The sequence below is a fragment of the Prenolepis imparis genome, unplaced genomic scaffold (genome assembly GCF_030444845.1).
Source record: "Prenolepis imparis isolate NDT839.2.m4 unplaced genomic scaffold, iyPreImpa1.0 SCAF_6, whole genome shotgun sequence".
Taxonomy (NCBI): domain Eukaryota; kingdom Metazoa; phylum Arthropoda; class Insecta; order Hymenoptera; family Formicidae; genus Prenolepis; species Prenolepis imparis.
In genome coordinates, this window is record NW_028141164.1 from 1,369,527 (window position 1) to 1,397,117 (window position 27,591).

The 27,591-nt window shown below is 31.2% G+C and overlaps 2 protein-coding genes and 1 long non-coding RNA gene across 9 annotated transcripts in view; 2 read left to right on the forward strand and 1 right to left on the reverse strand.

The window, feature by feature from the left end:
* Positions 1-6,311: 6,311 nt before the first annotated feature.
* On the forward strand, positions 6,312-15,641 carry LOC145937529 (uncharacterized). Its single transcript, XR_014425573.1, has 5 exons — positions 6,312-6,418; positions 9,114-9,238; positions 10,942-12,116; positions 15,041-15,144; positions 15,235-15,641. It is a non-coding gene; the product is annotated as an uncharacterized LOC145937529 (long non-coding RNA).
* Positions 15,642-15,723: 82 nt separating this feature from the next.
* LOC145937527 (phosphatidylglycerophosphatase and protein-tyrosine phosphatase 1-like) overlaps positions 15,724-27,591 on the forward strand; it is a 40,682-nt gene continuing 28,814 nt past the window's right edge. Inside the window, exon 1 of the mRNA XM_083040606.1 lies at positions 15,724-15,754. The gene's annotated coding sequence lies outside the window, so the exon portion shown is untranslated. The remainder of the gene's footprint in view (positions 15,755-27,591) is intronic.
* The window catches only part of Tomosyn (syntaxin-binding protein tomosyn), a 35,784-nt gene continuing 24,368 nt past the window's right edge, over positions 16,176-27,591 (reverse strand). For 3 of the 7 annotated variants that reach the window (XM_083040600.1, XM_083040595.1, XM_083040599.1), the window contains 9 exons: positions 24,905-25,021; positions 24,447-24,566; positions 24,178-24,303; positions 23,721-23,927; positions 23,464-23,572; positions 21,033-21,116; positions 20,602-20,697; positions 20,304-20,428; positions 16,176-20,217 (listed from right to left, as the gene is read on the reverse strand). In XM_083040600.1, the coding sequence (XP_082896726.1) occupies positions 19,964-20,217; positions 20,304-20,428; positions 20,602-20,697; positions 21,033-21,116; positions 23,464-23,572; positions 23,721-23,927; positions 24,178-24,303; positions 24,447-24,566; positions 24,905-25,021 (1,238 nt within the window). In that variant the 3' untranslated portion in view covers positions 16,176-19,963. Of the gene's footprint in view, positions 20,218-20,303; positions 20,429-20,601; positions 20,698-21,032; positions 21,117-23,463; positions 23,573-23,720; positions 23,928-24,177; positions 24,304-24,446; positions 24,567-24,904; positions 25,029-27,591 lie in introns of all 7 variants that reach the window. The other 4 variants (XM_083040594.1, XM_083040598.1, XM_083040597.1 and 1 more) reach the window with 2 other exon arrangements.

A 27,591-nucleotide genomic window follows, 5' to 3' on the forward strand; every position in this document is an offset into this window, starting at 1 on the left:
GTAAAATATATAAGTCAACATATTTTATATATATATATATAATATTTATATATCATATTTATATATTATATAACTTATATAACTTATATATTATACTTATATATTATATCAAATAGATTTGCTAATATCTATATATCATATTTATATATTATATAACATATATTATACTTATATATTATATTAAATAAATTTGATCAATAATGTTATTTAATTTATAAACTAATAAAATGTTTTTTAAATATATTAGCACTGAATTAACAAAGATAAATGATCTGTTTATTGATCATATGTTTATTAATAATAATATATCAGAACCGCAAAAAGAAGATTTCTCTGATGGTTTATTCGATGACGGTTCAAAAAGTCTTGATCAAGAGATGTTATGTAAGTGGATATTTCTTAGGCCTGTTTCTACCAACGTCGGTTAACTTTAACCTACGGTTAAACTATATCTTTGTTTTTCTTCAGCTACATTTTTAAAAAGAGACAAAGATAGTTTAACCAGAGGTTTTACAGTTAACCGATGTTGGTAGAAACAGGCCTTAATAATATTAATCTTACATATCATATATATTATATATAATATAATATATATTATATATAACATATATATTATATATAATATATATTATATATAATATAATATATATAATATATATTATATATAAGATTAATATTATTAAAAAATATCCACTTACATAACATTTATTGTTCAAGACTTCTTAAACCGTCATTGAATAAATCTTCAGAAAAACCTTCTTTCTGCAGTTCTGGCATATTATGATCAATAAACAGATCATTCATCTTCGTCAATCCAGTGCTAAAATATTAATAAAACATCTTATTAATTAATAAATTATATTATATCATTAATCAAATTTATATAATATATAAATATAATATATAAGTATAATATACATATAAGTTATACTCTCGCTACACTGTTGTAAAAGAATTTTCTCTTAGAATTTACCCTGAAAAGCATGATAATCGTGGGACAATTTAGTATGGAAAGAATTTTATAAGAGTTTTTCTGATTAATATTTGTCACAATAAAAATAATATCTATCACAATAAAATATAAAACATGATTGATTAATTTTACTAAACTGAATAGTAAAATTAATTAAACATATTTTATATTTTATTGTGATAGATATTATTATTTTTATTGTGACAAATATTTATCAGAGAAATTCTCATAAAATTCTTTCCATACTATATTGTCCCACGATTATCATGATTTTCAGGGTACATTCTAAGAGAAAATTCTCTCAGAAGAATGTATAACTTATATATTATACTTATATATTATATAAATTTGATTAATAATATAATTTAATTTATTAATTATTAAGATGATTTATTAATATTTTAGTACTGGATTGACGAAGATGAATGATCTGTTTATTGATCTTAATATAACAGAACCGCAGAAAGAAGGTTTATCTAAAGGTTTATTCATTGATGATTCAAGAAGTCTTGAACAATAAATATTATGTCAGTGGATATTTTTAAATAATATTAATCTTATATATAATATAATATAATATATTATATATAAGATTAATATTATTAAAAAATATCCACTTACATAACATCTCTTGATCAAGACTTCTTGAACCGTCATCGAATAAACCTTCAGAGAAACCTTCTTTCTGCGGTTCTGACATATTATTATCAATAAACATATAATCAATAAACAAATCATTTATCTTTGTTAATCTAGTGCTAAAATATTTAAAAAACATTTTATTAGTTTATAAATTAAATAACATCATTGATCAAATTTATTTCATATAATACATAAGTATAATATATATAAGTTATGTAAGTTATATAATGTATAATTATATATATATATATAAATATATATATATATAAAATATATTAACTTATATATTTTACTTATATACCATATTTATATATTATATAACTTATATATTATATTAAATAAATTTGATTAATGATGTTATTTAATTTATTAACTATTAAACTGTTTTTCAATATTTTAGCACTGAATTAACAAAGATAAATGATCTGTTTATTGATCATATGTTTATTGATAAGAATATGTTAGAACTGCAAAAAGAAAGTTTCTCTGAAGGTTTATTCGATGACGGTTCAAGAAGTCTTAATCAATATATGTTATGTAAGGGGATATTTCTTAATAACATTAATCTTATATATGTAATATATATAGTATATATATAATATATATTATATATAAGATTAATATTATTAAAAAATATATCCAATTACATAACATTTCTTTTGATCAAGACTTCTTGAATCATTGAATAAATTTTCAGAGAAATCTTCTTTCTGCAGTTCTGGCATATTATGATCAATAAACAGATCATTCATCTTCGTCAATCCACTGCTAAAATATTGAAAAAACATCTTATTAGTTGATAAAATAATATCATTAATTAAATTTATATAATATAAATATATAAGCATAATATATATAAGTTATATAATATATAATTGTAATATATAAGTATACTATATATAAGTTAATACAATATATTATATATATATAAAATTAATATTATTAATTGTAAGAAATACTCACTTACATAACATCTCTTGATTAAGATTTCTTGAACTGTCATTGAATAAATCTTTAGAGAAACCTTCTTTCTGCAGTTCTCGCATATTATGATCAATAAACAAATCATTCATCTTCGTCAATCCAGTGCTAAAATATTGAAAAAACATCTTATTAGTTAATAAAATAATATCATTAATTAAATTTATATAATATAATATACAAGCATAATATATACATATAAGTTATATAATATATAAATATGATATATAAGTATATAGTATATAAGTTAATATATTACATTATATTATATTATATATATATATAAGATTAATATTAGTTGTAAGAAATATCCACTTACATAACATTTCTTGCTCAAGACTTCTTAAACCATCATTGAATAAACCTTCAGAAAGACTTTCTTTCTGCGGTTTTGGCGTATTATGATCAATAAATAGATCATTCATCTTTGTCAATCCAGAACTAATATTTATAAAACATCTTATTAGTTGATATATTAAATTATATCATTAATCAAGTTTAATTATTAATTATTAAATCAAATATTCAATGTTGAGAGCGAGAAAGAGAGAATGAGGGTGAAAAAGAGAGAAGGGGGAAAGGAGAGAGAGAGAGAGAGAGAGAGAGAGAGAGAGAGAGAGAGAGAGAAAGAGAGAGAGAGAGAGGGGGGAAAGAAGAGTAAGAGTGTGAGAGGGGGGGAGTATATCAGTATTAATAAATATAAGAAAAACTGTATTATCGTGTTCCTGGTAAACCTACGCGCGATCGCTTACTTTAACGAAAACAAATTACGATATCCATCGCGTCGTTATTGGAGCTCCTTTATTCCGGATCTTCACCTACGCGTACATCGGAAAAGTATGGTTGATTACGATCGTATGGGCCGATTATCGCGATCCGGCACTCGCTCGTCACTTTGCACGACGTTCTCGAACACTTATCGCACGCACAATATACTTGAAACGGATAAATGAACGCGAATAAACGCTCGTCGTCTCCCTCGACACTCACAACGTCTGTTGCACGTTACGGTTACCGAAAATTTGAAACTTTTATGGTGACAACTTTACAATAATAAATTAATAAGAAGATACACAGTTGGTATCCCTAATCGCGTGAAGTACTCCAATAATGGCAAAGTGGCGCTTCGGTATAAAGTTGTGAGAGAGACAGAGAAAGAGAAAAAGAAAAAGAAGAAAAGAAGAAATGAGAAAGAGAGAGAGAGGGTGAGGGGGGGGGGAGAGAAAGGGAGACAACACATTAAATCTTTTTATCTCTTACTAAAGAAAGTAAAACAATCAAAATGACTCGTTATTTTCTCTTTCTTGAAACAAATGTATGTAGCTAATATACTGGAGAGTGTGGGCCAGTCTCACCATCTCCGATTAACTTCAATCGGCCGATTAAACTATATCTTTGACTCTTTTTAAGAACGTAGATGAAAAGAGACAAAGATATAGTTTAATCGGGAGTTAATCGCGGAGATGGTGAGACCGGCCGTGTATACTTTTATATGACGCATACGTACATATACTTACTTCCAATTAGACCTCAACAATTACGGTGATGAATAACTGTATTCTCGTGTTCCTGCTAAATGAGCACTCGATCACTGTAAACGAAAAGGAAGATGATATCCATCCCGCCGCCATTAATGCTCCGTTGTTCCGGAGGTTCACTTACCTATGCACCGGAGAAGTATGGCTGATTGCGATCGTACAGGCCGATCATCGCGATCCGGGACTCGCTCGTCACTTTCCGCGTCCTTCCCGAACACTTGTCGCATGCAGGATGTACTCGAAACGGATAAAGCAACGCCAATAAATGCTCGTCGTCTCCTCCGGCACTCGTGATGTACGTTGAGCGTATTACGATTACTGAAGATTTAAAAATGTCGACAACTTTGTAATAATAAACTCGGTACATGACTAATTCGCGGTTGGTACCCCGCGATTAGATGCGCCAAGTGCGCCCTCGCTCAGCTGTCAGTTGCATTGTAACCTAATGCCAAAAAACAAAAGAAGGGCGCGCGATGGTGCACAGTGATATATCTTATTTCTTATTTCTATATGAGCGAGGAGAGGGGATTCGCTTTTTAATGACAGATCGCAGATAATCGGTTACCAAATCCCATCTTCGCGACCTGTTTAGTATATGTGAATAGTCCATACTTGATAAATTACAATTTTTTAACCTATCTTCTCTGTCGCTCTTCTATGCATCTTTTGTTTCATCTATATTTGCGATATCTACACTCTTTATGTATCTATGACTGCTCGCCCCGCGAGGGGGTACCAACCACTGAATTTGTTATATAGTTCAAAAATTTATTGTCGCAAGGTTGTCGTAGTAATCATTTGAAATTTTCGGTAAACCGAAACGCTCAACATACATCGCGAGTGCCGGAGGAGACGACGAGCATTTATTGGCGTTGATTTATCCCTTTCGAGTACATCCTGCATGCGACAAGTGTTCGGGAAGGACGCGGAAAGTGACGAGCGAGTCCCGGATCGCGATGATCGGCCTGTACGATCGTAATCAGCCATACTTCTCAGGTGCATAGGTAAGTGAACCTCCAAAAGAAAGGAGCATTAATGGCAGCTTGATGGAAATCAACTTCTTTTCGTTTACAGCGATCGAGCGCACAGTTACCAGGAACACGCGATAATATAGTTCTTCATCGCCGTAATTGTTGAGGTCTAATTGGAAGTAAGTATGAACGTATGCGTCATATATAAAGGTACGATTAATCGTCCGATTGAAATTAATCGGAGATGGTGAGACCGACCCACACTCTCCAATATATTACAGCTACATACATTTGTTTCAAGAAAGAGAAAATAACGAGTCATTTTGATTGTTTTACTTTCTTTAGTAAGTGATAAAAAGATTTAAAGTGTTGTCTCCCTTTTTCTCCCCCCTCTCTCTTGCTCTCTTTCTCATCTCTTCTGTTCTTCTTCTTCTCTCTCTCTCTCTCTCTCTCTCTCTCTCTCTCTCTCTTTCTCTCTCTCTCTCTCTCTCTCTCTCTCTCTCTCTCTCTCTCTCTCTCTCTCTCTCACACAACTTTATACCGAAGCGCCACTTTGCCATTATTGGAGTACTTCACGCGATTAGGGATACCAACTGTGTATCTTCTTATTAATTTATTATTGGAAAGTTGTCACCATAAAAGTTTCAAATTTTCGGTAACCGTAACGTACAACAGACATTCTGAGTGTCGAGGGAGACAACGAGCGTTTATTCGCGTTTATTTATCCGTTTCAAGTATATTGTGCGTGCGATACGTGTTCGAGAACGTCGTGCAAAGTGACGAGCGAGTGCCGGATCGTGATAATCGGCCCATACGATCGTAATCAGCCATACTTTTCCGATGTACACGTAATGAACATTTGGAATAAAGGAGCTCTAATGGCGCGATGGATATCGTAATCTTTTTTCGTTAAAGTAAGCGATCGCGCGTAGGTTTACCAGGAACACGATAATATAGTGTTTTTCTTCTTATATATATTAATATCGGTATACTCCCCCCCCCTCTCTTTCTCTTTCTCTCCTTTCTCCCTTCTCTCTCTCTCTCTCTCTCTCTTTCTCTCTCTCTCTCTCTCTCTCTCTCTCTCTCTCTCTCTCTCAACATTGAATATTTGATTTAATAATTAATAATTAAACTCGATTAATGATATAATTTAATTTATCAACTAATAAGATGTTTTTTTAATATTAGCTCTGGATTGACAAAGATGAAAAATGATCTATTTATTGATCATAATACACTAAAACCGCAGAAAGAAGGTTTTTCTGAAAGTTTATTCAATGATGGTTCAAGAAGTCTTGAGCAAGAAATGTTATGTAAGTGGGTATTTATTACAATTAAAAATATTATAATCTTATATATATAATATAATATAATATATTAACTTATATAGTATACTTATATATTATGATTATATATTATATAACTTATATTATGCTTATATATTTTATATTATATAAATTTAATTAATGATATTATTTTATCAACTAATAAGATGTTTTTTCAATATTTAGCACTGGATTGACGAAGATGAATGATCTGTTTATTGATCATAATATGCCAGAACTGCAGAAAGAAGATTTCTCTGAAGATTTATTCAATGATTCAAGAAGTCTTGATCAATAAATGTTATCTAAGAGGATATTTTATAATAATATTAATCTTATATATATAATATACCTAATATATATTATATATATTATATATATAAGATTAATATTATTAAGAAATATTCACTTACATAACATATCTTGATCAAGACTTTTTGAACCGTCATCGAATAAACCTTCATATAAACCTTCTTCCTGTCTAACATATTCGTATCAATAAACATATGATCAATAAACAGAACATTTATCTTTGTTAATTCAGTGCTAAAATATTGAAAAAACATTTTATTAGTTGATAAATTAAATAACATCATTAATCAAATTTATTTAATATAACATATAAGTTATATAAGTTATAAATGTATGAATATGATACATAAGTAAAATATATAGGTTAATATATTTTATATATATATATATATATATATATATATAATATTCATATATCAAATTTATATATTATCTAACTTACATAACTTATATATTATACTTATGTATTATATGAAATAAATTTGATTAATGATGTTATTTACTTTATCAATTAATAAAATGTTTTTTAAATATTTTAGCACTGGATTAACAAAGATAAATGATCTGTTTATTGATCACATGTTTATTGATAATAATATGTTAGAATCGTAGAAAAAAGGTTTCTCTGAAGATTTATTTGATGACGGTTCATGAAGTTTTAATCAAGATATGTTATATAAGTGGATATTTCTTAATAATATTAATTTTATATATATAATATATTTTATTAAGAAATATCCACTTACATAACATATCTTGATTAAGACTTTTTGAACCGTCATCGAATAAATCTTCAGAGAAACCTTCTTCCTGCGGTTCTAACATATTTGTATCAGTAAACATATGATCAATAAACAGATTATTTATCTTTGTCAATTCAGTGCTAAAATATTGAAAAAACATTTTATTAATTTATAAATTAAATAACATCATTAATCAAATTTAATATAACATATAAGTTATATAAGTTATAAATATATAAATATGATACATAAGTAAAATATATAAGTTAATTTATTTTATATATATATATATATATATAATATTTATATATATATCAAATTTATATATTATATAACTTACATAACTTAATATATATTATACTTATGTATTATATTAAATAAATTTGATTATTGATGTTATTTAATTTATCAACTAATAAAATGTTTTATAAATATTTTAGCACTGGATTAACAAAGATAAAGGATTAACAAAGATAAGATTTGTTTATTGATCATAATATGTTTATTGATAATAATGATATGCCATAACCACAGAAAGAAGGTTTCTCTGAAGATTTATTCAATTCTTATATATATATATATATATATATATATATATATAAGATTAATATTATTAAAGAATATCCACTTACATAATATTTATTGTTCAAGACTTCTTGAACCATCATTGAATAAACCTTCAGAGAAACCTTCTTTCTGCGGTTCTGGCATGTTATGATCAATAAACAGATCATTCATCTTCGTCAATCCAGTGCTAAAATATTAATAAAACATCTTATTAATTGATAAATTAAATTATATTATTAATCAAATTTATATTAGCTACATTTGTTTCAAGAAAGAGAAAATAACGAGTCATTTTGATTGTTTTACTTTCTTTAGTAAAAGATAAAAAGATTTAATGTGTTGTCTCCCTTTCTCTCCCCCCCCCCTCTCTCTCTCTCTCTCTCTCTCTTTCTCATTTCTTCTTTTCTTCTTTTTCTCTTTCTCTGTCTCTCTCACAACTTTATACCGAAGCGCCACTTTGCCATTATTGGAGTACTTCGCGCGATTAGGGATACCAACTGTGTATCTTCTTATTAATTTATTATTGTAAAGTTGTCACCATAAAAGTTTCAAATCTTCGGTAACCGTAACGTACAACAGACATTGTGAGTGTCGAGGGAGACGACGAGCGTTTATTCGCGTTTATTTATCCGTTTCAAGTATATTGTGCGTGGGATAAGTGTTCGAGAACGTCGTGCAAAGTGACGAGCGAGTGCCGGATCGCGATAATCGGCCCATACGTCGTAATCAGCCAAACTTTTCCGATGTACGCGTAGGTGAACATTCGGGATAAAAGGAGCTCTAATGGCGCGATGGATATCGTAATTTTTTTTCGTTAAAGTAAGCGATCGCGTGTAGCTTTACCAGGAACACGATAATATAGTGTTTTTCTTCTTATATATATTAATATCGTTATACTCCCCCCCCCCATCTTTCTCCTTCTCTCCTTTCCCCCTTCTCTCTCTCTCTCTCTCTCTCTATCTCTCTCTCAACATTGAATATTTGATTTAATAATTAATAATTAAACTCGATTAATGATATAATTTAATTTATCAACTAATGAGATGTTTTTTTAATATTAGCTCTGGATTGACAAAGATGAAAAATGATCTATTTATTGATCATAATACACTAAAACCGCAGAAAGAAGGTTTTTCTGAAGGTTTATTCAATGATGGTTCAAGAAATCTTGAGCAAGAAATGTTATGTAAGTGGGTATTTCTTACAATTAAAAATATTAATCTTATATATATAATATAATATATTAACTTATATAGTATACTTATATATTATGATTATATATTATATAACTTATATTATGCTTATATAGTTTATATTATATAAATTTAATTAATGATATTATTTTATCAACTAATAAGATGTTTTTTCAATATTTTAGCACTGGATTGACGAAGATGAATGATCTGTTTATTGATCATAATATGACAGAACCACAGAAAGAAGGTTTCTCTGAAGGTTTATTCAATGGTTCAAGAATTCTTGATCAAGATATTTTATGTAAGTGGATATTTTTTAATAATATTAATTATATATATAATATATATTATACATACACAATATATATTATCTATATAAGATTAATATTATTATGAAATATTCACTTACATAACATATCTTGATCAAAACTTCTTGAATCGTCATCGAATGAACCTTCAGAGGAACCTTCTTTCTGCAGTTCTAACATATTATTATCAATAAACATATGATCAATAAACAGATTATTTATCTTTGTTAATTCAGTGCTAAAATATTGAAAAAAACATTTTATTAGTTGATAAATTAAATATCATTAATCAAATTTATTTAATATAAAATATATAAGTTATATAATATATAAATATGATATATAAGTAAAATATATAAGTTAATCTATTTTATATATATTTATATATATATATAATATTTATATATCACATTTATATATTATATAACTTATATAACTTATATATTATATAAATTTGATTAATGATATTATTTAATTTATTAATTAATAACATGCTTTATTAATATTTTAGCACTGAATTGACGAAGATGAATGATGTGTTTATTGATCATAATATGCCAGAACCGCAGAAAGAAGGTTTCTCTGAAGGTTTATTCGATGACGGTTCAAAAAGTCTTGATCAAGAGATGTTATGTAAGTGAATATTTTTTTAATAATATTAATCTTAATATATATATAATATATATAGTATACATACAATATATATTATATATAAGATTAATATTATTAAAAAATATCCACTTACATAACATCTATTGATCCGTCTTCTTGAACCGTCATTGAATAAACCTTCAGAGAAACCTTCTTTCTGCGGTTCTGGCATTTATTATGATCAATAAACAGATCATTCATCTTCGTGAATTCAGTGCATAAATATTAATAAAACATCTTATTAATTGATAAATTAAATTATATCATTAATCAAATTTATATAATATATAAGTATAATATATAAGTTACACACTCTTTTGAGAGAATTTTCTCTTAGAATTTACACTGAAAATCGTGATAATCGTGAAACAATATAATATGGAAAGAATTTTATGAGAATTTCTCTGATTAATATTTATCACAATAAAAATAATAATATCTATCATAATAAAATATAAAATATGTTTAATTAATTTTACTATTCAGTTTAGTAAAATTAATCAATCATGTTTTATATTTTATTATGATAGATATTATTATTATTTTTATTGTGATAAATATTAATCAGAGAAATTCTCATAAAATTCTTTCCATATTATATTGTTTCACGATTACCATGATTTTCAGTGTAAATTCTAAGAGAAAATTCTTTCTGTGTATAATCTTAATAATATTTTGAAAATTAAAAATAAATAAATAAAATCCGAAATTAATGATATTTATATCGATTGCAGTCGGGGAATCTAGCGGTCATGCATTGCGGATAGTGGCGAAAGATTCCAAGTTCAAAGGAAGATCTCCGAGAGTTAGTCTCTAGTGCAACGGGAGAAGTAAATATGGCATATCAACTGGTTGTAGAACGATGAAAAGCTATCACAACTCGAAGAACAATATACATCGTGCATACGATAAATGTTCGGGAATGACACAAGTGCCGGATCTCGATAATTGACCTATACGATGATAATCTGTCATATTTTTCCGATGCGTACATGAATTTCCGAAATAAAAATGCACTAATGGCGGCGGAGTAACTGATATCGCAACTTAAAGAAAACGGCAGAGTGTCGGATATTGCGACGTATTGAAAAAATAGACTTACATACTAGAAAGTCTTGTGACGGGTCTAATTTCGAGACATACAAAGCCGTCCTTTCGGATGACGGTACAATTCTTGTATCTGGCAGAAAGTTGTCACCTCAACCTCGAATTTTTTGTTCCGATTACTAAAGTATCACATTGCGTCAGAATGTCGTACAGAATGATGAACGGTCTCCGCATTTCGCGTTGATATATATTTGTCCGGACTATACAGTGAATGCAATAAATGTTCGAAAATGTCGCGCACACTGACGGAGTGTCGGAATATCGCGGCATTCAACTTACGCGATCGTAATTAACTACATTTTACCAATTAACGCGTATGCACAATAATGTTCGGTGCAATTTGGCGTGAAAAATTGTCGCCACATATTTCGAATTTTCCGCACGAGAGAATCATAGTCTGCCGCCTATCGCGAATATTAAAATATCGAAAGTACAAGACTCATTGCGTCTGGCGTTAATTTATTCGTCTCGGGTATATTACAAAGAGAATATAAGTGTTCGAGAGTACTATGCAAAATAACGGGCGAGTGTTGAATTGGAGAATGACTCGAATCGGGAGTGTCGAATCTAGCAATGGACAATCGTCTCGATTTACCTCCTTGGATTTCGCGGTCGGGCATCTCGCGATTAAGTATATTTTTAATCGTCGTCCATTGCTTCGCGCGTCAGTATCTGTCGCGAGACGTTTGTCATTTTCCAAACGTGTGTTGTGCAGATAAAGAGTACCAAATATAGACGGACTAAAGCAATTGGATTACACGATCACATCGATTACGAGATGATAACGGCGATGCATCAACCGGTGAGCCAATTAATTGTTTGTTTTATTTATGTAATATATGTTTGGCGATATTGGTAAAAACTATATGTATATCGATTCTAGATCTTTTAAATATCACCGTCTTTATATAACGTGAGACGCAAATAATACTTGACCCATAAGAAACACGCAATATAAAATATTTACGTATATGTCGTGACGATATATGTATATTGTTGGTAGGAATCCCTCCTCTTTAAGACTTGAAATCGATTGTATTAAATGATCCATACATCTATCAATCTTGATCTCGACTATTGCAGTTATACAATTACAACGAAATAATGTTACCGATGTCCGCGGTTTATTAGAATGGCTCATACGTTGGACGAGACGACGAGCGTTTCTTCGTGTTGATTTATCCGTCCCGGGTGCATCGTGCGTGCGAAAAGTATTCGGGAACGACTCGCAAAGTGACGGGCGAGAGTCGGATCGCGATAAATCACCTCCCCCGCGTACGTATATATACATATGCATTTCGAATTAGATCGCAGAGTCGTGTGTGTGTGTGAAAATGAACAATGGCGAGAAACTATTATTGTACCTCTGCTAAATGTATGCGGCCATAAAGGAAGAAAAGCAAAATACATGGCTTGACGTCTAGGAGGAGAGTGGCGGTAAAGCGGATATGTAAGGGTGTATTTTCGAGATATAAGTTAACGCGGGCACGATAAAAGCCACTCTAAATAAAGCGGTGTATGTATGGCGATCGCATATACGAGCCGATATAGTATTCGGGAGGTGGAGCTGCAGAGCGTCGCGACGACGGCGACGAAGACGACGACGACGACGTCGACGTCGAACATATTCTATCAGTCTGATAGCTCTCGGTGGGATACCCGAAGGCGGAAGGTTAGAGCGGGCGGTTTGATATCTAATATCGCCCGTGCACCTTTATGTCGTCGGTATCGGTTTATGTTGCCCGGGTAATCTTCGCTTCCCTCAACATCGGGCGGCTAAACTTTCCGCACGTAAGTGGTGCGTCGTGCGATAAATAAAAAACAGGAGGGAAAGAGCGAGCAGTCGATAGAGAAAGTAAAGTAAGTATAAGAAGTGTCTTTTTCTTAAAAAGAAAATAAGTAAAATAATTAAAAAAAAATTTCTAATGAAACATTCTCAATTAAAATTACAGGTCAGAACTTTCAATCGAATTGTAGGACATCACATATGCGGGAGGATGAAATGTAGAATCGTTTTTTTCTTCTCTCAAATGATTCCCAGTTGTGGAGGGCTACCTGTGAAAGACGACGAGCTATTTAACATTCCGCCTCATTTCCCGCCATTTCGCCTTCCCGGCCCCGCTGTCTTCGTCGTCTTCGTCGTCGTCGTCGTCGTTCCAAGGAAACGTTCGCGCTCGATGCGAAAATTGCCTCGCCAAGAATTATTGACTATAAATTACTCGTCTCGCTACACCCTTAGTCTCCGCGCCACACCGTTCCGGGCGTTCTCCACCGTTACTCATGCAAATGACGGCGGAGCCCGTGGGCTCCGAACGCAGCGCTCGCCACTTACTTACCGTTACACGGAGATCTTCGGAAGACGAGCGAAGAGGAAGAGAGAGAGAGGCGTCCGGGTTCCGATATCGGAACAGGGAGAAGGAAGGGAGGATGAAGCGCGAATTGCTGCGAATTTACATTTTATTGCGCGCGCCCGAGACAGACTGCCGGGCTCTCTTTTCGCTCTTTCCCGGATCTTTATTCGTTTCCTATTTACTACGACGTTGCCGACAACATAGACGCCGTATACTTATATACGTCGTCGATCGTCGACACGTATTGTTATTCGAATCGCGCGAAAACGGCTCTCGATCTTCAAAGACGTCGATTAATATAATGAACCGGGGAGCGAAGAGGGTGAAAATGTTGATAGTTAATTTTTGCGTAATCTTTCTACAAAATATAAAATATTCCAATATTATTTTCGCTAATAGAAGTAAAACGATTGTCGGGATTCTTGTTTTTAAATGCGATGGATAAATAGCCGAGATAAATAAATAAATTTGGATCTATTGTTCCCTTTATGGCGAGGAAAGAAGGCGCACGTCGCGTCACGGCGGATCGCGTCGCATCGCGGCTGGTCGGCGGCTATATATGCGGTATACCCGAAGCTAAATTGAATTTTTTTCAATTCATTCCACTTCGCGCGCGGCCGAGACGCTGGTATAGTCAATGGGTATCTGTACGCGACAGCCACACCTATTCGCAGTAAATTCTCATTATTTTTAAATTGGAAATGAGAAGTGTGCCCGCGAAAGAGAAAGAGAGAGAGAGAGAGAGAGAGAGAGAGAGAGAGGAAGAGAGAGTGCGGTCGAGCACCTTCGTCGCGTCGCGCCACGTCGCAACGGGTTGCGCCATTGCATTATTCCACGCCGATGCCTATACCGACGAAGGAAGAGACGCAGAAATTAATTTAATTACGAGCCGGGGTGTCGATAGCAATCACCGTTCCTTCCGGTTAAAGAGCGAGTAAAAAGGGCGAGGTTTTTGAGAGCTTTGACCTACGTGCTATTTTTCTTTAGCGAAAATTCATCATCGAAAAAGCTCCTTATCTGTTCATTCCCTAGGCTAATTTATCTCGACTAGTACAACACAAGCGTGCGCTACACTACGCTATTCGATTTTATATTTAAAAAAATAATATAAAGCTTGTTTAAATCCGATTAATATTTTTTCACAGTAATCAGCTGATAACTGTCAAAAATATTAACATATTTTTATTTTTATAACATATTATTTAAAAAATTAATTAGCAAATTAACGCGTTAATCAGCTGATTTCTGTGAAAAAATATTCATAAAGCAAAAATTTACTAATTAAATTTTAAAATATGTTATAAAAAATTAAAATAGTAATATATTGTAAATAATATGTTATAATATCTTATTTTCGATTAATATTTTTTTACAGAAATCAGCTGATAACTGTGAGTGCTACGAAGGAGCAATGACTGTCGACCAAGAGAGGAGGAGGAGGCCCGGGAAGGCATCGGGCAATAGCGGAGCAACTGTGAGGTACTTATGCAAAATAAATATATAACATAATTTTTGTTATATTTAAGTATCTCTATATATATGTATTTTATTTGTTATTAATTTATACAGGTAAGCATTACTAATAAGCTGCGCACGAGTCTGACCGCGAGATTCTGGAGTGCCGATAGTTTTTCGCATCGTTTTTTCTCATTGCAAGTGCAATGTACGCGAAATACGCGTGTGTCTCACGCGTCGCGTCGGGAGTGCCGTGTAAAGTTTCGCGTGTCGGGAGTGCCGTGTAAAGTGTCGGGCGATCGTAATTATTCGTGTTTTCGCGAGTGTCGTGAGTGCTACCATGGACCAAGAGAGGAGGAGGAGGCCCGGGGAGGCATCGAGCGATAACGAAGCAACTGTGAGGTATGCAAAAAAAAAAATATTTTATTCTAAACTCTTGAGATATTTGATTTCCAGACTTTCAAAACACCCTGTACACACACACACACACACACACACACACACACACACACACACACACACACACATGTACATACATATACATAATAATATATACATATACATAATAATAATTTGAATAATTTGTTTTCAGATTAATGTGCTGTGTACTACAAGTCCGCTACTGCACGTATCGGTGAGTGAGAAATTGCGTTGGCTTTATAGCATTTCTATAGCGGTAATGGGGATGTATGAACCTGGCGTCTTATTTCGTGGAAACTTATAAATAATTAAGAGTTCTGGCTTTATCTTCAATAGTAGAATTATTGAAAATAAAGCCAGAATTGTGAATTATTTATGAGTTTCCACGAAATTATACGCTAGCTTTACACATACATATTATTATTTTAAAATTTAATTAGCAAATTAACGCTTTATTAATATTTTTGATAGAAATTAGCTGATATAATATTTATAATAATTGATTAATATTTTTGATAGAAATTAACTGATAATAAAGCGTTAATTTGCTAATTAAATTTTAAGATAATAATATGTTGAAAATATTAAAATAGAAATATGTTTTAAATAAATATTAAAAGAAAACACATGAAACATTGGTAAAAAAATTGTTTATTATATCGAAGCTTAATTTGCGAAGATTGTTTAATTCAGCTTACAAAATTAACTTTATAAAATTAGACTTAATAAATAATATAAAGAAATTGACTCTCTATATGTGTATACAAAAGAATTTATTGCAACAAAAATGAGTCTACATAATGGCACAAATGTGTAGCAAAAGACGAAGCAATCTTTATTTGAAGAGGGTAAACCTGATGACATGTCTTTAAAATAAAAAACGATTATATAAAACTATGCTCTATTTTCGGTTTAAAATAATAGAAAAAAATATATTTTGATATGATGTTTTTCGACTTCGAGTAAAACTCATTTATTAAATTGGAGCCAAGATACAGTCTGTAGCCGAGGCAGTACTCTTACAATTATAAGATAATATCTAATATCTGTTGAAAAATAAAAATTCAACTAGATTGTTAATAGTAGTATAAATCGAGAGTATTAGGTATTTCGTCGCACTTAAAGTATATACTTTTTTTTTCGTTTATAATATTGAATTTAATAGCGCATCATAATACTTACATGAATCGAAAATCATATATGATTATTCTTCGAAGCCTTTTTAAAGAATATAGGTAATATTATAGCTCTTTAAAAGGAACATGATTCGTTTGACAAAAAGTATCGGCCTTGACGAGAATAGCTATATGAAAAGAATCTTTCTCATTTTTATACGTGCCTTGTCATTTTCATCTAATTAGTGACTAAAAAAATTATACGTTAGTGTACAAAAACTAATTAAATATGTAGTAAAAGAGATATCTGTTTTATTTCTATTTGTGAACATCTAAAGGGACTTTAAAATGTATACACATTCCGATTATCTCTGTCCAGCCCAACGATAATCTTTAGCATCGTAGATTTTGTTTGAAATTAATTAATATCGTTTGTGTATGTATATATATATATATATATATATATATATTTTATATATATGTATATGTGTGTGTGTAGGTGAGCTATATATATTTATCTGATAATTTATATAGCTGTACATTCTATAATTCTACAATTTTGTTGTACACTATTACTTATATGATATATTATTTAATCAGATATAATAAGAAATGAAACACAAATTTGCTTTTATCCCAGCAGGAAATTTGATATGATAGGAATAAATATGGGCTAGAAAGAGTTAAAAATTTACTTTAGATATAGTGTTTTCTGAATTTCAAGACCATAGCACATAAAAAAAAATATAAGCAGTAAGCAAATCGATTAATTACAGTCGAGCATCTTCGATCTCCATATCATTCTCGAGGTTTTTTTTCTTTACATACTATGGCCTATATAAAGTAGATGATATACCATCATCATAAATATGACTAAATTCTTTGATAAATAATGAGAAATTGTTTCAATAAATATATAATCTTTGTGCAACAAATGTTTCAAATATATTACTGCAACATTTAAATAATAACATAATTTCTAACTTTTCTGTAACTATAACTCACATTAAACTACCTATTCTATTATTATAGCAGTAGACGATTTTTTTTCACTGAAAGTACATGTTTCTTCCCTATTTTGTGTACCGACATTCGTAATTCGGGCATTAACAAATCTCCGCTGCTTAGGATACTTTATATTTTATTTTGAATGTATCTTATCTACCATTGAACTGCTTACATACTGAGTGTCGGGTATCCGAGGAATAATAATTCTAGACATATGTAGGATAGTGAAACGTCTGTCAGAGTTAGCAGTTTAGCTAAAACAGGATCGTAATTCAGAATCATTTCCAATCTGCGCACTCTCACAAACGTATTACAAATTCAGCATCAATATGGATTTCAACTACAGTTCGTACATCTCGACGAACGAGCTCGCGCTCTTTTTTGTACTAATAATCAATAGTGAAGACATCCCGTGATAAAGAGTGTAATGGGACAACGGATTTCTATACGTGTATTATATTGTCCAAGGGAAATTATATATCATGAGCTCGAATCAATTCGAAAAATGCAATTCTAATTAATCTTCTGCGGGCATATTAAGTATACTAGTGATTAGTACCATTAACATCGACTATACAATTATTGCTATGGAAGCAGTACGACGATTCAGAGCCCCGATAAATTCAAATGAACTTATCCATATGTTTATGCACATGTATGTACATATGTATGTGTATATACATATATATAAACATACATATAATACATATACATATGATACATATGATCAAATATATATATATATTTTATATTGTCTTTAATTAATCTGAATAAGACTATATATATAGTGTTAAAATTACAGTAGTAGATTTCACGTCACTTTAATGTAATGTAAATTCAGTTGAATTTATCATCGGCATTGAAATAGCGTAACTCATAATACATTGTTATATAAACAGCTTTATAACGCAGAATCTGTTCTACGGTATCTATCTCTCTTTGTATATACATAGCATACTAGCGATACTACAATCGATAACAACTAATACATTCTTATCAGCGTGGCGAGTGCAGCAGCTATTACAACCTGCGCACAACCCGCCATTCTGGATAAAATATATTTCATTGCATTCAACTTTTATCCAATACTTTTCTCTCACCGAAAAATTAACTAAATTTATTGTCAATACATTCGGAATGGTGTCACTGTGCCGTCTTGCCTGCGTTCATAACTTCCTTAAAAGTATGCATAAAATCGTTTCTATCGAGCCTAACAAATCTCCCTTTTACACTCGATGAACTTGTAAGAATCGCATTGGTCACATTTTATTTTATTCCTTAACGTATATATATATATTTACGAAATGATCTACGATCGCGTACCGAATAAATACTTAGATACAAGTCAGCTTACAATGTACACGATTATAAAATTTACATCGCGGAATAAGAATTATTAGTCAATAACAATTCTTTTCTACAATACGTTTACTACACTGCAAATTTTAGTTGCATTGTTAATATATTATATGAGTAACCATGTGTGTATATCTCATTCCAATATATCTTCTCTCTTATAACACATATATAATATTAATCTAAGAACTCATATATAATATATATATGTAAGTACTATTTTTTTTTTTTTAGAGAATTTAAAACTAATGCGATTCTTAGCATTCATTCGATTCTACATATTCAGAAGTGCTTAAACTTTGCAACAATGTGGTATTCACATAAATACTTATTGGCAATTCTTTGCTGAGAAGCAAACAAGGCAAGGCGCCATTAAACAACGTTCACAGGACGTCCGAATGAATTAACGAGTGCCACCGGTTAAAAGGCGAATTATTACATAATTGCTTATATTGACTCGTATATACTCTCAATCATCTTTTTGCATAAGTACTTTATATTTTATATAAGTATAATTATACGTGTACGTGTGTCGTACAACATCCGCGCAAATTCATCACGACAAAACCGTAATCTCCATCTCGCCGACGTCCCTCTTTTATTCATCCGTACGTAAAGATCTATAATAACATTTGAGAAATCACCGCTATAATTATTCGCTTTGAAATATATTTTTTCGCGCTTATTTTTTTTTTCCTGTTACAGAATGTGCGTGTGTACCACCTGTGCGTCGCACAGGTGATCGCATATGAGATGTACATATAATATATCTCCCTTATCCTTCTCATTTGTGTAGATGTTTCTCGTGTGTGCGTGTATGAGGATCGTAATACGCGTCTAACTTTTAGTTTCTTAATACGACAAAACTCATAGACGAGAAACGTGAACGCTAAATAATTAAAGAAACGTGTGCCATTTCACCGGGCTCGGGCCGAATTACGTCCTCATAGCTGGTACCATTTCTTGTCTTTGTACTTGAGCATCAATCCGTGAGCGCCCTGCGAAAAGTTCTCAGCCTCCGACATCATGCGCGCGGTTCGATCCTCGAGCTGCGATAACTTCTCACCGCGTTCCACAACCATTTGATGTGCAATATTTACTTCTCCCGTTGCGCTAGAGACTCGCTCTCGGATAGCCTCGTTTGGTCCTGGAATGTGTTTTGCCACTGTGCGCGATGCACGACCGCTAGATTCCCCGACTGCAATCGGTATCGATGTAGACATTAATTTCGGAACTTGCTTATTTTTTTATTTAAAAAAAAATTTTCTTTAAATATCCACTTACATAACTCCTCTCGATCGAGGCTTCTCGAACCGCCACCGAATAAACCTTTAAAGAAACCTTCTTTAGGCGGTTCTGGCATATCATGACCAATGAATAAATCACCCATCATCTCCGTCAATTCAGCGCTAAAAAATTTTTAAAAAGTCATATTAATTGAAAAATTAAATTATATTAGGTAAAATTAATTATTAAATCAAATATTTAATGTTCAAAGAAAGATAGAATATCAATATTAAAAGTAGTAGTTATTTTTTATTTTATTAAAGTAAAAGTAAAACACGGATATGTAAAACAATACCAGAATTCACTCGAAACGGAGAACTTCTGAATTTCCATAGGTGAAGAAAGATGTAAACCATGGCCTCGATTGCTGAAGCAAAGCGTCTTTGCGATCCTGCAAAAAAATGCACAAGCCAGCTTTACTGCAATGCGTTATTTCATAACTTATATATATTATATGAAAAATGGCAATATCAGGGTACAACTGTAAAAGAGTGTCGAGTGTGCGGTTTTATACATAGCACAAAGCTCTGGTAGGCAATAAAAACCAGTTTGTAGATAGTTATTGAGGGTTTAAATCGCGCGAGATACGTTTTCGTGAAACTAGTAGGAAACAAAGCTGGTGGTAAAATTGTGAAATCGAAAGAAGATAGTATGTGGCACGCAAGGCACATTGTGTGTTGTGTAAAGGTTTTACATATGGTGAGCTGTATTTCATAGATGACTTACTGATCGGTATCGCCATTAACAAAGAGTTGATGACCCCATATGCTCAACATGGGGTCTACAATGCCGTGTTTTGTAGTCTGAAAACTGTTAGAGATTACAGAGACAGGAGGAAAGTGAGCGCTCGACCATACACGGATTAATATAAGATTTACGTTATATTATTATCTTTTTTTTTTTTACGTTATTATAATTAGCATTAACCCTTAAAACGCACAGCTAGCCCAATTATTTTTTCAAAGTGAGTATGTTCGCACGAATATATTTCATTTTTTCTTTTGTATATGTATAGAAAAATTTGTAAGTGAAAAAGACGAGAAAATGAGAAATGTTGCCTGAAAGTCCGTATAGTGTAGTGCCAGATTTTGCTAAATAGAAATCGTAAATATATGATGAAATAAAGATATTTTCAAGTAGAAAGATTAGAACTTGCATAGATGAAGAATTGCCATAAAAAGCTAATTTTATATCGCGTGATTATGAAATATTGTGCAAAAGAACGTAATCAAAAACTGAAACGGAAAATATTTTCATTTTAATGTAGCGTAAACACTACTTAGCAAATTCGCATTTTCATTCGTTTCATAATGCATTCTCTGCAAATGTAGCATATACATATATGCTTCAAGATAAAGAAGTGCAGTAGAAGTGCTCGTAGAAAATACTACATATGAAACATGCTCTCAAATTGTGTTAAGGGTTAACGAGTGCACTTATTGCAGATAAAAGTCACATGCGGCATCGTTAATTGTTATTAATTCACTTCTTAATAGATAATCATACATATTATATATATAAAAGTAATATAAATATAACACATATAAATATGTGAAATTCATTGCTATTCTTTGTATATTCTATATGATATTTCATAAATATAAGTTATTAACATCGATAAAAAAACGTAAATTCTTAAATAACTCCTAGACATTCGCGTAATTTCTACTTAATATATAAAAATATATAAAAATATTTTCCAGATGTGTGCCACATTTATTTCTAAAAATATTCGGTCTTATATACACACGCAAACTCATGTTTTTAATTTTTTTTTTACATTTACTTACGCACAGGTTATTTTATGAATTAGTTATAATACAATAACAACAATTGTAAATAAATAAAACTTGAGATATTTAATGACTGCACACTTCTAGAAAAAATTGTACACACACAATTAGTATAAAATTTTATAGAAAATTGTAACAAATTGAAATATTCTCTTGAGTGAAAATAAGTACCTGATAATTATATCTTTACGTACGTCACAGTATATCTGGTATCTTTCGGTACTTTGCCTAAATCTAGTTGATGAATTTCAAATTTGCGTCGTTTATTCTACTGCGAGTAAATATAAAATTTAAGCGACGATAAGAGAATAAGCAAGATTTTAATAAGATTTATCAATTTCATGCGTCGAAATATTAATAAAATATCTAAAAAATAAATGTTTAACTATATAAACAGAGCAGATAAATCTGGCGACAGATGCTTTAAATATAGATTTAAAAATTTTTTCTGCAGCAAATAAACCTTTGCTTATAAATAATACATAATTTGCGGTCATCGTCTTTAATAAAAAAATCTCTGAATTCTTCTTTCTTTTTTACCTTTTAAAAGCTATCTCCTATTTTGTGTTTTCTAATGAGAAGCAATTATTACGTATATATATATCACGTTTAAAAATCTCGCAATTTAATACGATATATCCATCTTTCAACCTATCAATTTTAATTTCTCTGTAAAACATTAGAACTATAAATAAACTTTTATTTAATTAAAAAATTTGTTAACAAGTGGAAGAAGATACTTACTTAAAAAAGAAATTTCTTCTAATTTTTATCAATTCATAGTTTCTTTTTATATATTCTTTTGCTTTTTAAGATATTTTTAACGTAAGATTATAATCGATTATAATAAAAATAATTTTTATGCAAATTTAATTAGAATCCTTTGAAAACAAATTAACCGATTTCAAAATATTATTGTATTTGAAAAAATATAGCAAATTATTATATATATTAATATTATTGGCACTGTGTATTTACAATTGAATTTATTTAATTAATTAATAATTGAATCATAATTTATAATTGAATCATAAATAAATATGCGACAAACGTATATTATATTTTAATATATGTATGTTGTTTATAATTCTGAATTGTATGGTATGTGAAATACTTTTAATATTTTTTAATATATATATATATATATATATATATATATATATATTATAATACTATGTATGTACTATTGTACTATTTATTATAATAGTACATTATATATATAAGAATTAAAAAATGTAGAAATTTTTGCAATATTAGATATTAATAGCGTATAGTGCAACGCATCATGTGCAAATATTATCACTATATTGCTTTGATAGAGCTAAAATAACAAAATTAGAAAAAGAGATAGTTGCTGTTCTTACCTCAAGTCTGTAAGAGGTAGAAAATCAACGTCTATCAGCGGTTTAAGGCTAGGCAGACTGTACGTCGTGATGTGACCGTTGGAAACATAACATACCAGACAGACATTATCTAGACAGAAATGTTTGGAAAATGAGGCTCTCCGCGAACGAATTACATATCTTAAAATAATTACATGGCAAACATAATAATAAGTCTAAATGACAGTTATATCTCTATTATATCTATATTCGCTTTATGTAAAAAATATAGATTGTACCTTTCAATGATGTAACCTCTGCTTTAATTACGATATGAGTCTCCGCCAGTTGTTGCCTATATACACAATTTTGGGAGGGTAACGCCACAACTCTCGCTTGCTTTTCCGATGCAAGCACAACAAATTGCCTGTCTTCAAAATTATCCCCGCTGACTTGTGTGTTCGCCGAAGGTGACATTCGGCTATTGATACATTTCCCTTGACTCTCTTTAATAAAAATCCATTTGATTAATATAACATATATTTCACATGAAAAACTCTCTTATATATTACATACATAATGCATCCTATACGTAATATATATGTCATGTTGATATATATTATTATACATAACATTTATATATTACATAGGATTCTTTTAGAATGCACATGAAAATCACAGAAAAAATACGAGCTATATTTCTATATTAATTTTTGTTCTCACATATATATAATTATTAATGGAAATGAAACTTACTGTTGCGTTCCTTGCCATCCGTGTTTTCGTCTTTCCAAGACTCGAATAAATATGGAATCAGAACGCCGTTGCAATCTAAGAACGACATGGACAGGATACAACCCTTGAGTTTGAAAGTAGATCCATCTGTGCAAAATCAAATCCATATTAAAATTTATATTACATATGCTCGAGCGATTTTAAACAAAAAGATTATACTGTGATTTTTAAGATAATGATTATATATTTTATTAAACACTGAGAATATATAATAAAGAAGTTTTGCTTACTACAAGTAGACACAACCACTGGATGAGCATGACGTTCGCCATGGGCAGGTGTATTGAATACAACAGTCTGTACAGATCCCAGAGACGTGCCAATCCACAAAGTTGGCATGCCGTTTGTATCTTAAAAAAAAGAAAAAAAAAAAAAAAAGTTTAATTGCAAATTTCCTCCGCGTTAAATTATTGCAAAATAATAATTTACTAGCATCGTAAAAAAAAGGAAAAATTATAATATAATTAATTCTTTAGTATTCGTAAATCACTTTAAGCGATGTCTCTCGTCAACCAGAGCGAGAATTAATAATTATTTGATTCGTCAAATTAATTTCGGCATTAATAAGGAAAATTAATATATGTATAAGTACATAATATATGCAAACGCGGACATGCGTAAAATAAAAATAATTCATGAATTAAAAAAATCAATTTCTTGTTAAAAATTATTAAACTAACTTGCGTACCGTTTTTTTTCGTATAAGAATCCGCAAATGTAAGGCAGCTTATGGTTTCTGTGGTGATATTTTCGAGGGACGACATACTCGAACTCCTTGATCGTTGGAAGGAACCATCGAATTTGTCTACCCGACCAGCGATCCCAAAAGAAAATTCTCGATTATTTATATAGAATAAGAATGTTCCATTTCTTTTTGGGCTACTAAAAAGCATGCACAATAACTATTGAAATTATTTTCGACACGCTTACATCATTTTTACGTAGTGTATATATCGCAAAGTGTAACTAGCGGAATCAGAACATTTATCAGAGACAGAGCGCAGCTTCAAGAGGACAGTAATAATAATAATGATCGTGACGATGAGAAATGCTCATTATGACGACGACGACGATGACGATGACAATAATAATAATAATAACAGCGACAGCAACAACAACAACTATCACGATTAGTGTTTCTCGACTGCAGTTCACATATTAATTATCCTTCGCAGACTTTGGACTTATCAGGACTTATGAATATATCAAATCAGTTGTAAATTTACACAAACACATACACACTAGGACGCATACAAGTTCACATGTACGCACACACACATGTATACTATCGTGTTCAGTTAGCGTAAAATTATATTAGAAATTAGAGTATAGAAAGAATATTTGTTCGCAGACTCAGTTAATCTCATATATATAAGTAAGCTAAGAAAAATTACTCTTGCATGCACGCGTAAAATATTCGGGGGGCGATCTTCAGATTGTGTGGTGACGAAAATATCATCACATAAAAATCAGTCAAAAGTTCTCGTAGTACAAACAAAAATTAGGCCAAACCAATGCATTTCGTGTAAGCCTAGAACAATTTAAAGATAAAATTTGTATAAGATGCCTTATATATATTTTCAATCATAAGCAGTTTTGCAAAAGTAACAATCGGAATATATAATCGAATATACGTTAAACAATGTATCGCTTTCTGAATGTAATTCTTTCAGCACAGCACTTAATGTCATATGATATAAAATTGAAGTTTAATAGATATAATAGTCGTGCTGCACATGTATAATGAATGTAGTCATATTGTTTCGTAAATTTATTTCATCCTGTACATTTTTCATTAGATGATGTACACATTTCAAATTAGGAGCGATACGAATAAATCAAGATTATTTATAAAAAAAAGTTTCAAGTTTCATAGCGCTATTATGGCGCAAAACAAATCGCGTTTTAAAGGAGTTGAATAAAAATCGTTAAAATTTTTGTATAATAACACGATTAAAGATAGCGTTAATATACGACAGACAAGTCGTTTTACAAATGCGGAGAAAACGATAAGCTTTAAAGAAGTAAAGATGTGTACTGTTCGAGTCTATAATATGTTGAGACGTAATATTTTGTCCCACCGACATTTTTGCACATTTTGTGAAGCTTGTAAAGTCCGTCTTATTATCGGTATATTCACACAGGGTGCGTCTTAGATTGTGCATCGAGCTGAGAAGTAGTTATTTGAGATGCAACGTTATAGACCACATCTATAAAAGAAGCAGAAATCAAAAGCTTGCCACATAGGCGAAAACGAAAAGAGTAGGAAAGAGTATCTCTTTTCGAGAGTGTGCAGTGTGACAACTAGAGATCACGCAGTCCAGACAGAGAGTGTGCCATTTTGTGTTTATTTAGAAAAGATCCACTAAAGAGCATGTACAAGTCAGAAAGAAAGAGATGCATCGTAGAGAGAGAAGTCACTATCGAAGTCGCTTTCACAATCAGATGAGTAAAGACCAGACAGTATCTATTGATTCTAGACAATAGAAAAACGTATGTCGTGCTGCAAGAATCTCGGGAACAACGTTGCTAATGATTTTACAAATTATAAAAAAAGAAAAAGTTATTAAAAAATTTCTATTTTCAAGATTATTAGTTTTAAAATCAATCCAAGAAAAAAAATTTATTTTATAGAGTAAAGAGATAGAGTAATATAAATATTGCCTTGGAAAAATAGATGTATGATATAATGTACAAAAATTGATTGTTGATGTACAAGAATATATGTATATTTTTCTATATATTATTAATTAATTTTCTGATATATATTTATATAAGAGCAACGTTGCGCGAAAGATCCGGCACTTTCCACGGTTAAAAAATTTGATCCGAGAAGAATCGTTCTATTGATAAAAAAAAACAAACTAAAAGTCAAGCGATCAGAGAAGAATAGCTTTTCCATTCGATGTCATTCGATGTCACAGAGAGAAAGAGAATAATATATCGTCTACGTATAGTAGTTCATACATATATAAATAATTAAAGTTACAATTAACTGTCGACACAATACTACCAAAGCTGCTATACTGTCTGGTATTGGTGAGGATATTCTGGTAGTTCAAAGACGCTTGAGGGACGGCTGAGGAGCAACTTCTCATCTCCGTGCTACGCTGAGCGTAGAATAGCGAGACTGTCGGAAAAGCGGCGGCAGCGCCCGAGGCGGAATCCACCTCGAAGTGGCTGGTAGCGGTGCTCAGACACTTCTGGAGTTTCCTTATACCCAGGGCGCGCGGGTGACGTTGATCTAACGTCACACCCTTGCGAGACACTTGCATATTAATTTCCTCCTCGGTACCGCTAATCGCGCCGGCGGCGGCATTACGAGTACCCGAGCGGGTTACGCAAGCACCAGCATTAGAACCTCCACCACCGTCA